This window comes from Bicyclus anynana, chromosome 3 (genome assembly GCF_947172395.1).
Source record: "Bicyclus anynana chromosome 3, ilBicAnyn1.1, whole genome shotgun sequence".
Taxonomy (NCBI): domain Eukaryota; kingdom Metazoa; phylum Arthropoda; class Insecta; order Lepidoptera; family Nymphalidae; genus Bicyclus; species Bicyclus anynana.
The window spans coordinates 5,581,965-5,595,247 of NC_069085.1; the positions used below are offsets into that span (position 1 = coordinate 5,581,965).

The 13,283-nt window shown below is 35.8% G+C and overlaps 1 protein-coding gene across 1 annotated transcript; it reads right to left on the reverse strand.

Annotated features, from left to right (window-relative positions):
* Positions 1-5,830: 5,830 nt before the first annotated feature.
* LOC112047519 (class E basic helix-loop-helix protein 22-like) lies at positions 5,831-10,035 on the reverse strand. Its single transcript, XM_024084660.2, has 4 exons — positions 9,647-10,035; positions 8,706-8,802; positions 7,535-7,674; positions 5,831-6,548 (listed from the first exon to the last, which is right to left on the reverse strand). The coding sequence occupies exons 1-4, from the start codon at positions 9,844-9,846 to the stop codon at positions 6,404-6,406; spliced, it is 582 nt and encodes a 193-aa protein (XP_023940428.1). The 5' UTR covers positions 9,847-10,035; the 3' UTR covers positions 5,831-6,403.
* Between the last annotated feature and the right edge of the window lie 3,248 nt (positions 10,036-13,283).

Sequence of the window (13,283 nt, forward strand, 5' to 3'; positions counted from 1 at the left end):
AAATGTAGGTACCTTGGTAGTTGATATGTTTGAAGCCGTGATAGCCCAGTGGACCTCTGCCTTTGATTCGGAGGGCGTGTTCGAACCCAATCCGGGGCATGTACCTCCAATTTTTCCGATATTGAATATTAAATTTATTGAATTTTAGGAAATTAAATATCACGTGCTTAAAAACGGTGAAACGAAAACATCGTGAGGAAACCTGCATCTTTGCATACCTGACAATTTTCTCAATTCTTTACGTACGTGAAGTCTGCCAATTCGCATTGGGCCAGCGTGGTGAACTATGAGGTTTACCCCTCTCATTCTGAGATTCGGCTCACTGTTGAACATAGGTCTCCCTATGTTCAACAGTGAGCCGAATATAGCTTGTTGATGATGACCTTGCTACAAACAACAATAGAACTTGTAGAAGGTTGTTGGTGGAGCTTTATCTGTTTTCTTAGTACGTTCTACAATCACTGCCAGGCCCTGTGTACTTTGTAGACTGTGTAGTCTAGATAGGTATATAGTCCAACGCCGTATCGCTTCGTACCTAGGCACTATACCGTAGCCTGTATGTATCTACGGCTATAACCTTCACATGGTAACAGAGAAAATGAAATTTTTACACAACGATTATACCAATCAATATATTGTGTTAATGAATTACTTATATACATTGTTTTTATATATTTTATAGACTATAGAAATATAGACCGAAAGCGGTTAGAGAGATGATCTTAGCATTTCATGGATTCACCGTGCAGGTGCCGGGTCCATCGTGTGGCAGAGAGGAAATCTTCGATCACAAGAAACTATGTTAACCTTGTTTGACGAGCTCTTAATATTGGTGGGTACGTTTAAGACAACCCAAAAAAAAACTTCAACGATACTCAATCGGCTCGTCAGATAAGTATTAGTTAAAAGCATAAAAGTTAGTTTGAGGGAGGGCTGGTTACAAGGTTGCAAAATAAAACAGTTTTATTTTTATTCTCTAACCATGTGTAGATTTTTTATTTTAAAGGAAATAATCACAAAATAACGAAAAAATATGTTTGCCCCCTGAAAAATATTTTCTCATGTGTTTTTTCCGCACCGCTGAAACCCGAAATAGTTGTATTACAAGCTTGTTATCATTTAATTTACTAAAACTAGCAATGCCAGCGATGCTTGAATAAATCACCATTTAGCATCAAGGGCTCTCCTACCAATTACCTAGACTGAATGACATGTTCACTCATAAGCTGTTTTGTTAATTAGAGAAAAATATAATATTAGGTAGGTACTTGTATATAGCCGTGATAGCCTAGTGGATATGACCTGTGTCTCCAATACCGGAGTGTGTGGGTTCGAATCCGGTCCAGGACAATGTACCTCCAACTTTTCAGTAGTGTGCATTTTAAGCACGTGTCTCAAATGGTGAAGTAAAAACACCGTGAGGAAACCTGCACACCAAAGAATTTTCTTAATTCTCCGTGTGTGTGAAGTCTGCCAATCCGCATTTGGCCAGCGTGGTGGACTATTGGCATAACCCCTCTCATTCTGAGAGGAGACTCGAGCTCAGCAGTAGGTCGAATTTGATAACGAGAACGAACTTGTATATTACCTACTGTATAATATTCTTTAAAGTTGTATATAAAATGTAGGTCACGCAATTCTCACATTGAGAAGGTTAAACAGTTTTTAATACTAGGCAATGTTTCCTATCGGAAGGGTGGTACAGATATCGGTCGATTTTCTGCGTATTCGTATCGACAACCTAGACTGCTACTACGATCATAGAACCTGCAGCGATGTTCAACGTTCTCATGGTAACAGGAAAAGCAAACTCCTTCATGCAAGTCATTTATTGTGTTGGAATATCCATTAAAAAGACCGAGTTGACATGAATAAATTATTTTTATAGCGGCCGTATATAGAAGGTAGGTGTTCTGGGCGGGCGGGACGCGTGGGTGGCAGACGGGGGTAGATTAAATTTCGTACCACATAGCTACGTTGCCTCGAGCTCACTTGTATTCATCACCGTAGGGTTGGAATTGCTTCCCGACGTATTTCATCTCACAATGCTGTTCTGTCGTATCCGCCTAAGTACTCGTATACTAAAACAGGTTATATAAACGCAGGTGGAAGATTTTTTATTAAACTTTTTATCTCTCATTTATTATTACTTAATCAGCTTAAAAGTAACAATGTTTATATTACTAGTATTCTACATAGTTAGCATGTTATAGGAAATGAATCATCATTTATATCGGTTTGTAAATAATGTTCTGATGCTCTTCCAGATGGGCATCTGTGTATAAAATATAAATCTGTGAATGTAATACAGTTAGGTATTTATGAATTTTGTTACATATATTCAATGTAAGCTGTATAGGTAACATTGAGATGTTTTAGTCGTTGACGCCAAATTTGACACATTTTTATGTCGAGTTTGACGTCACAATTTTGTAAAATTTACGTACCCACTTAAATAAAAAAGTTTTTGCGCGTCAGTACCATAGAACGATTCACGTGTGGATACCTACTCAGATACCTACCTACCTACTTAAAATAACAGTTGAAGGTTGATTTAGTCGTTGACGCCAAACTTGACACATTTTCATGTCGAGTTTGACGTCACAATTTTATAAAATTTACGTACCCACTTAAATAAAAAAGTTTTTACGCGTTAGTACCATAGAACGATTGACGTGTGGCTACCTACTCAGATACCTATCTACCTACTTAAAATAAACAGTTGAAGGTTGATTTCGAAAATCAATATCTTTACTTCTTAAACTGCTTATTATGCCCAATTATTTTTTTGTAGTATACTTATGTATATTAGTGTGTAACATCGTACTAGTCTTACTCATAGGCCTTACCTCCGCGTCCGAAAATATCTCAAAATATCGCTGTAGTAATTTTGGAGAGACAAAAGTCTTTTTGTATCTGAAATATGAGCAAACGTTATCTTTATCTGTACTGGTAACATATAATATACTTTAATAGCTCCCTTTATACCTTGCTACTCGTACTTTAGGTGTGGTCTCATGAGAGTTGAGTCATTAAAGACCTACGTCAACAAACGTTGCAGCGCCATCTAACAGTAGCGCTGTGAATGTTGAACGGTGGTAAAGCTTTGCCTTCTTGCCGATGGTTTGTAAAAAAGCACGTCATGTTGCGGAAAACGGAAGAACTAATTTTCTTCTATAGCTTATGGTTGCAATCAAAAAGCGATTGTGGCGCCCCCAGCCAAGGCTTTTATTACTAGCTTATGCCTCGCGGTTTTACCACTTAGTGCCCGTTCCCGTGGCAATACGGGGATAAAATATATATATTTATATAAATATAGCCTATGAAATTCACAAAAAAACGTGGCTTTCGAGTGGTTAAAGAATTTGCAAAATCGGTTTAATTCGTATCCAGAGATACCCTCCACAAACCACAAAATTTACCTTTTATATAATTTAATTCTAAAAAATTTACCTGTTTATAATATTGGTAGATTCCTTTGGATCAGTATCGGTGTGTTTTTTTTTGCATAAATTGCGTAATTATATTGAATATGCTTTTGTTGCTGCATGTAGTTTTTATTTATGCAAAATTAAACTATAAAGCTGAAAATCAACATGAAATAAATCGTCAATATTTTATGCACTTTCTGTATTTATATTTTTATTAGTCACAATATTTACTATAAATTATTGCATAAAATAATCATTTTATGTTATTGCTAATAACAATCACAATTTACTTTGGCTTACAAGAAATAATACTTAAAATAATTTAATTACTAACTATTTTATTTATACTCGATCTAATAGTCACATATAATTATAATCTATTTTTAAACAAAAATATAAAATTGATTCGAATAACGAAAATTTTAAACACTTTGGATTTACGATCATCTTAAAACAAAAAGGAATTAATCACAAGTTAAAATTATTTAAGTAGGTACATATCTGTATTTTAAATTTTAGATATAATACCTACGCTAAGTTATGGTGAATAAAGCAAAATAAAAAAGAATTTAATTTTTTTCATGTAGAATAAAATATATTAAATCCCATCCAGATTTGTATCTAGAATCTACATTTGAAGTGCGCAAATATTTTGAAATTGCACAATTATTTTTAAATTGAAAACTATTTAAGACTATTAAATGACCCTATTTTATAATTTTAACTTTATGAAATGACTGTAAGCAAACCAGATTACCTGTATTATGTAGTATGGTAAAATATCCAAACTTAGTAAAAACTTGCCGAATTGCTCAATAGTTCAGATTTTATTTGATAAGTTAATTGGTAATTATTATAATCCTAGCATTTGAGAGTACCTTAATTTTAAAGTGACACATATTATAATTTATAGGTAATTTTATTTTATAATATATTTGTAAATATTCTACTTTTACGTAATGAGACGTAGACAACTACCTACGTATATTGATCTCTAAATAATGGATTTATGAGATTTTTGGGACATGAACCATATTCCTAAAACATACGTAATATTACAAAAAACTACGAAAGTAGGTTATATACCTATTTACTGTTTAATTTGGCACATGCATTCACAGTCCCCTCTTTTCAGAGGGCGAATTCTTAAATTAATTACTTAATTAGTTACTTACTTAATATTAATTTATTTGAAGAGTTTGTAAAATCGACTCTACATTAACCTCTGTTAGTGTTAAATGTTGCGTATTAAAACCGAAGATTGAATTAATTAATTAAATAGTGACCTTACAAATTTTTTTTAGTAAAGAGTAAATAAAGTACTGTCTAGAGTAAAAAACAGAATTAAATATTTACATAATTATAACACCTAGATAACTTTGGTACTAAGTAAAGTAAAACGAACATGGTGTTGAAGTGTCAAAAACTACGTTCTTTTCCAAACCCAGTATGCGTAAGTTTACTAAAATTGCAGTTTCTCTATAAATTTTGAGTGATTTACAAAACTTTCAAATACGTTCGTTATAATATTATGGTGTTACCATTTTTCTATATATTATATATCTTATTTTTTAGAATAAATACAATATAGTTACTTAATATTACAATTTCAAGACGATCACCGATATCTCATAAGTAAAAGAAGATTACATTTAATTATGTAAAACATGAGCACTATAATGTAACCTTTCTTATCTAAACGTTTCTCTGAACAACAAATTATTATTATATGAGATGGTAAAGATTATTGTATACTTTTAGCTTAGCGTATATTAAAATGTATTATAATTTATAAAAGTCTGGCTACATCGAAAACCTAAGTAATAAAATCTAAATGTAGGTATTTTATGTGTAATTTAATGTAACTTATTAAATACTTTTTGCGAAATATCTAATAAGAAAACATCAAAAAACGTACTATTTTTTAAAACAATGTATCTAAAAAAATTTATAAGTAGGTATATCAATTTTTTTAGATACATTTTAGGACGTTTCTAGGACAGGACGTTTCTAGGACAGGAAGACTAGAGTTTGGCTAATGAAAGTAGAGACTGAAATAGCCCCACAAATTCAAAAAAATATCTACTAATCTTTATTAAAAAAACGTATCTGTGTGAAACTACATATTGAAAAAACTTGGGCGCGCCCGCACGCATGTGCACGCTGTTGGCGGCAGCGCACGGTGAATGGTGCGCAGAATAGGTTACGCACAAAAACGTAATGCTGTCATTCGTTCATCGAATTTAACTGCCCATATTTTTTCATACCGGGGGCTATATATGAGAAGTCGATTCTTAAGGAGTACACTCCAAAAATTAAACTGTAATTATCAAACTGGAGTTCTTTTGAGTTATTTCAATATTTGCACTATTATTTTGGGAAACGCCCTCCATTTTGCCGGTCGATTTCAGTCTCTACTTTCATTAGCCAAACTCTAGTTAAATTTTTTTCTTAAATAAAATTATCTACTGTCTTCGAAGAAATGCTCCAAAGGCCAGGTATTCTTAGATTAAATATGAATAGGTTGGTAAATCTCAGATTTCTTGCAAAAATTAAGTAGTTAGGTAGGTAGGTATACCTGAACAAGTATTTTTTGAAATAAAATCTTTATTCAGCTGGTATTTCTCCTGCCGTTACTTTTTGAACGTGACCGTAAAATCAAATTGATAGAAGTTCCTATAAAAATAGATAGGTACTTTTTAACAAGTCTGTCAGTGAATAGGTACTCTACTACCTTTTCGGATAGCAGATTTTAGTAAATAGTATAGTTAAGTACCTCACTCATTTCCAATTTTTGATTTCTGCGGGGGATCAAAGTCTTTATTCTTTGAAAACAATTACTTTATGGTAAATTAGACTTCCTTTTCGAATACGTAAATAACTAAATACCTACCTACTTACTCACAGTTACCTAACTAGTTATCTTAAGTTACTTAAAGTATGACTTATTGGCTGGTTGAACGGTTCACTGCTCAAGATGGGGGATCTGGAGGAGCGGGCAGTCCAGTTGTTGGTGGCTGCAGAAGCTTTGCAGCTGCCGGCAAACTAGCCAAGTCGAACCCGGGGGGTGGCACTATACCAGCAGCGGTTGCCGTGCCTTGCAAGTACGCTACTAACCTGAAAAGGAAAAACGCTTTGAAACTCTCAATATTTACAAGTAAGGCACCTACTTAATTAGGATTACCAGCAATATCTGTTTAAACCTTGCTTAAAGACCCTGGCCTTTAGAACTGCAACAAGTTCTACCTATATTAGAACGGATATCAAAGCTGATCTAGTAGGATCTTACGATATTTGGGGCAGGGAGAACAACACGAGTGGAAAAGGGAGTGTTAATTGATAGTTAAGGAATTCCTTAACCCTACGCCGATTGGTCACAAGTCCAGAGCTCTGCTCGGAGATTTTCTCTGCCACGCGATGGACCGTGCCACGGTGAATCCATGGAATGCTAAGATATTCGTCTCAGAGCAAACACCAAATATGTAGGTACTTAGTATTTTTTAAGACACTCATTTTATTGACAAAGAAATTCGGAATAGCAACCCAGATTCACACACAGCAGAATAACGAAAGTCACTGACATAGCTCATCTAGTCGTGAAGTTGAAGTGGCAATGCGCACATAGTTCGAAGAGCCAATGGCCGGAACCCTACACCGGAAAGCGCAGTGTTAGTCGATTCCTCACTTCTTGCAGGAAGCCGCTGGATGCCAGATGCCCGAAACCGTGATGTTTGGAAGTCTATACAAGAAGCCTATGTCCAGCAGTGAACGTCCATCGGCTGATAATGATGATGATGATTTGAAAAGTAGATTACGTTACAAGCACCGGAGAGTACATTAAGGCATCGTCGGTCCCGATTATAATTATTATTAGAGTCAAAGATTATTATCACTCTAAGCCTAACGTGTAGTACTCGTAGAGCAGCATGATGGGTAGATGCTGCTTTATTGGGTGAGATTTGGAACTTTGAGTCTAGTCTAAGCTCCAAATCCCATCACCTTAAGAAGGTAAGCTTGTGGCAGTGCAGAAATAAAAAATACGAGTTGCAAATGATAAATCTGATCCCTTTTGATATTGCCGTTTTGAAATAATATGATCCTACCTTCGTAGTTCCTCAAGTGCACTCGCCTGCATAAGGATGTAGTTTTTGGCTAATAGCAGTGTTGCTATTTTGGACAGCTTCCGGACGGACGGCGAATGTGCGTACGGTATAACGCTGCGAAGCTCATCTAGCGCATCGTTCTGAAAAGTACAAAAACATAATATGTTGAATGAATGTTATGAACTTGGAATATGAAACAATATTGGTACATACGTATTAGAAATCGTAGGTTTATCATCTCCAGAAGTATGATAATATAACATTATCTAGGGGCACAACATTCACTTTAACTTGGTAAAAAAATTTCGACTGAAACATGGAAAATGATTTTTTTGTTGAAACTATACCTATTTTTTGTGGTACCTACCTATTTATTTACATCAATAACACTAAATATTATAATGACCATAACGTCATACGTAGGTATATAATTGTAACAGTAATAGAACTTACGGAAAGGAGAAAAATAAAATAAAATTAAAATGCATTACAATTTTGACAATTCCAATTATTTTTTGGAACAAAATCAACACAAGCTTTAGTGTTTATTCGTTTTTGTAGCGTGTTTGTTGTGTTGTGCATTTTCCGTGTCAGTGTACTGTTTTCTACAGATAAGATCCACTATATTTAATCTTGTTTTCTTAACAAATGGGTTCAACAGTTTTCACAAGGAAAATTTAAAAATAACCTACTAGTCTTGATGTATGCGGAAGAAAAATTAATGGTCGATCAAACATTATCGATTAATCAGCCAAGCGCAAATAGTGATATTGAGTTTGATTTATTTTCAGATCAGTTTTTTCTTATACGATAGTTTATCAGTATCAGCCTAATTTAACGGTGCCTTCCTCATTATAGAAGTTGGCATATGGAGCTTAGATCCACCACGCTGCTTCAATGCAGGCAGCAGGTTGGCGGGTTTAAGATGAATAACAGCTTAACGTGCTCGCCGAGGCACGGAGTGTGGCAACACCAACTTCGCCTAATGAAAATTTCTTAAAAAATGAAAAGCTCAGTATTTATTTATGCCCAGTTCGACGTAGGATTCGAACCCTAGACATCGTGGTCTGGAGTCACATAGCCACAGTGCCACAGAGCAAATAAAACGGTAAAACCGTGGTATCTAAAAATGCATAAAGCATATTAAAAATATATAAAAAGCAATACTTACTAAATCGTGCATTCTTCGTCGCTCTCGGGCGTTTATATTTAGGCGTACGGTTTTTCCTTGTCTTATTTTCTGTTTCGATTTTCCTTCACCTATAGCTCTGAAAATAAAAAAAAATTATATTAACAAGGCAAATCGTAAATTAGAGTAATTATTGAAGAAAGAAGAAGAATGGTTCAATTTTAGACCGGTATAACTCTACTAAAATAAGTTCTAGTAACCCTTGCCTTCTAATACTGGGGTCACAAGTGAAGGGAAGCATAACAAGTGCTTGGTGTACATTGAAATGGGTACATAGTTCCCGTATGTCACTTTTTCGATCACTAGGGTTAGAGCTTTTTTTTTTTTAGAGTAGGGTTTGGCCTATTGCAAGTTGAATGTGGGTATGTAGAATTTTATGAATGTGATGCTTCGTTCAATGAAGATCATTTGTGTATTTTCGTTTTATGGGACTATAATATTATATTGTATCACTTAAGCATCATTCGGTAAAATTATGTAGCTAGCTGTTTGTTACATAATTTCCCAAAAAATATTAGACCTATTTTGACGAAATTCAGCCCAGAGGTTGATTGTCGAAACATTTCTTGCGGGTTAGTATGAATTCAAGATTCACGCGGACGAAGCTAGTGTAAACAAAATTTTTATACATTTGTACTACAACTTGGAAATTTAACCCTCGTAATGTTATGGTGTTGAGAAAATATAAGCATCTCTCATCAAGTTATTATGTAGGTAGGTATAGGAGTTTATAATCATCTTGCGTTATACAGATCATATAGTAAACTAGAAGTTGGGTTCTACTGCTTATTTATCAAATGCATTTTCTTTATTAAGGTAGATATTTATATAAAAAAAATTCACATTAACGCATGCGTAATCGAATAAATAACAAAAAGAACTTGCGTACCTAAATAGGTAGGTATATAAAACTCATGACTAACCTCTGCCCATAACTGGTTCCCGGCTCCGGTTGGTTTTCATCACTAGGGTAGCAATGCTGCGGAGGCGGAGGCTGGCCTCCTTGCATATAAAAGCCGCCGAGGCCGACAGCACCGAGCGGCGTCCGTCTACCCGGCACCGACTGCGGAGGAGAGTGCGACTCGCCCAGAGGCACTCCTTCCCAGGTCCTCCGCCCCTCCATTATTAGACAAAACTAGCACATAACACCAAAAAGATCTGATAGGATAAAAAAAGTTGTCTATGATAATTTAAAAATACATAACACTGGCTGGAGTATTGACGGATGTTTGAATTTGGAACGGCGTTGACAGACTGTGAAGCTGTGCGGCGAGAAGTTGAGGCGGTCCACAGATCGATCGGGGCACGCAGCTGGGGCGCGCACCCCTCTGATCTCCGCCATTGTTCGGGATGCGAATGTGATTTATATTATCCCTCCCGATGAATCGGTGCGGCCATTGTTGTACGAGTATTATGGTCATGATGCTTGCACAATAATTAATATTCCATTTCATATTTTATTATACATACAAAGTAAATCCAACGAAATTATTCATAGAATTTTTGTTTTTTCTTAAGCACTTGTTGATCCAGTTGTTAGCTTATGTGCCTACAGATAATGAGGTCCTGGGTTCGAGTACTGGGTCGTGGTATACTTAGAATACTAGCGGACGGCCGCGACTTGATCGGCCGTTAGACCTCTTTAATCCGGCCCTCTCGCAAACTCCGTTCTTAGCGGATGTCTACTAACTATAAATTACTTCAAAGTCAAAGTCAAAATTCATTTATTTCAAATAGGCTTAGTTTACAAGCTCTTTCGAAACGTCATAATATTAAACTTAAGATTGACTTCCACAGCCAAATTTCTTACTTGTACGTCAAGCAGACGTAGACGACAATGACCTTTCGCTTTTATACATTAAGATTCTTCTGAGAAATTCTCAGTAAAAAGTAAGGAAGTTGATGGTACTATGGTGATATTAAAAAACTCCGTGCCTCAAGGAGCACGTTAAGCCATCGGTCCTGTTGACCTATTCACTATTTTTTTGCTCTTTATTATCAACCTTTTAATATAAACATAGATACAATTGGAAAATCTCATCTAACTAATGTATAATATACCACCAGTTACCACGACTAGTAGGTTTGACGGCCTCCGTGGCGCAGTGGTATGCGCGGTAAATTTAATGACGGAGGTCCTGGGTTCGATCCCCGGCTGGGCCGATTGAGGTTTTCTTAATTGGTCCAGGTCTAGCTGGTGGGAGGCTTCGGCCGTGGCTAGTTACCACCCTACCGACAAAGACGTACCGCCAAGCGATTTAGCGTTCCGGTATGATGTCGTGTAGAAACCGAAAGGAATGTGGATTTTCATCCTCCTCCTAACAAGTTAGCCCGCTTCCATCTTAGATTACATCATCACTTACCATCAGGTGAGATTGTAGTCAAGGACTAACTTGTAAAGAATAAAAAAAAAAAAAAAAAGTAGTTTGTTATGTATAATCTCAATTTCTTATAGGTATGTAAACTGCCATAAGTCAAAGATAGTGAATTAGTATGCTGGTCATTATCACTAAAATCTGACAGTGATCGTTTCGAATATACTTAGGCCCGCCAACTCTCATTGTCAGCAGCGTGGTGGGTCTATATTCTTAAGATCTATATATATAAGATATATATAAGATCTATATTCCTTCTTCTATACGGGAGGGAAGCCTGGCCCTGTAGGTAGTGGCACGTTAACACGTTCGCTGCGTCACTGATTTTTAAGTACTTTACCAATACAATACGAGGTTTTTGTGGCGTGGTACGAGGTTAATTGACCTCGTACCGCAGTGAACGTGTTAAAATAGATCTAGACCGACTGCTTAATGTTCTCTCCAAGGCACCGGGATGTAACTTCATTAAGTAACTTCCCAAATCAGGGTTGAAAAATTTTACTGAAAATTTCTTAAAAGTTCTGTATTTCTCAGCTTGATCTAGGATCCTGAATCTCATGAATCCACTGCACATAGAATAACTACTAGCCAACGAGGCTGCTATACTACTTGATTACACGAGACTTTGCATTATGTTATTGCCGCGTTGGCCGCTTTTAAATTTACATGTTTTTAATAAATAGTGAGGAAATAGTAGTCTGTGACGGATATGACGTCGCTCATTCTCGTGTTGGCTTCAGTGTGCTCGTGGCGTCCGAGCCGTCCACATCTCTTGTTGTGTAATTCTTTATGGGTTACTTGGTATAGGCGGGGAGAGTGACTTGAGTGGAAATGGGGATGGTTTGATATCAGTCAAAGGATCCTTAAACCCTACACACATCGTTCACAAGTGCGTGACTCCACTCAAGGTCATTCGCTGCCATTCTAGGGTCTTATTTTGGTTACAGTTTGATTTGTTAATTAAGTTGTCCTGACAAATGTTGTTAATCATACCCTTTGTTCGACATTAGTTTTCTTATTTTTGTATCCACTTCTGAGGCCTATAATAATTAGGTTTTTTTTATTTTATTCTATGACAAGTCAGCCCTTGACAGCGATCTCCCACGATGATCGATCTTGATGTTAAGCGACGATGCAGAAGATAGAAGCGGGCTTATTTGGACGAAGTTTTTGTTACAGTTTATTCTGCCCATACCTCAAACGGTTTCTGTACGCAGCAACGTATCGGAACGTTTCGGTAACTAGCCACGCTCGAAGCCTAGCACCAGCCAGTCCTAGACCAATTAAGAAATCCTAAATCGGTCCAGATGGGGATCGAACCCAGGACCTCCCAGAACCCAGGTCTTGCCACTGCACCACAGAGGCCGTCAAAAATTAAAAAAAAAATGACGATGTTTGTTTACTTACTATAGCTACTTGAGATCGGTTATTGGCAGTCCAGTTCGAATGATGCATCTCGTTTTGATATAATTTACAATGCAGTTTTGTAAGTGGGTTAAATACGGATGAGTGGTGTAGTATTAAATCATCGATATTGGATATGCGCTTTGTTATTCCAGGGATTTCCAAGCCGCGATACAGACAGGAAAGTTTGATAATGTTTTGGAAGATACGATTCTAAAATTATCTAAGTGAGTGTTGTGTATTGAGTGCTGTTATTGTTTGCTGAAATTTATATAACACGGCATATATAAAATCACACTTACTATACGGTATATTTTTCCTTGTACTTAGTATTTTTCCGTTATAGCAGGTGTAAGTTTTGCCCCCTGTTTGAACTTTTGCAGTGGTGAACAGAAGGTTACGTAGAAACTAGTTTTTTGCTTAAACATATTTTTGCGATATCTTAAGTAAGTTGTTTTAAAATCGATAAATAAGTAAAATCAGATTATTGGTTTTTTCTTTTGATCTTGAGATTAACTGACGGTATTATATTCATCGGTATGAGCATAAAATATTTAATTTTAATATAAATTATTTTCATAAATGTTTTTTCGAAACGACTATAATTTAAACTTAAAATAATGTCGTTAGGTTGTTTGGAGAAAAATGAAAACAAAAAAGTCATTATTAATTAAACATTTAATTAATTAACATACAATTATTTACATCTTAGGTCCAATCAGTTCATATTTCTTTTTCCCTTAATTAACTACTTAAATATAATCTTTAGCAATCTCTTTAA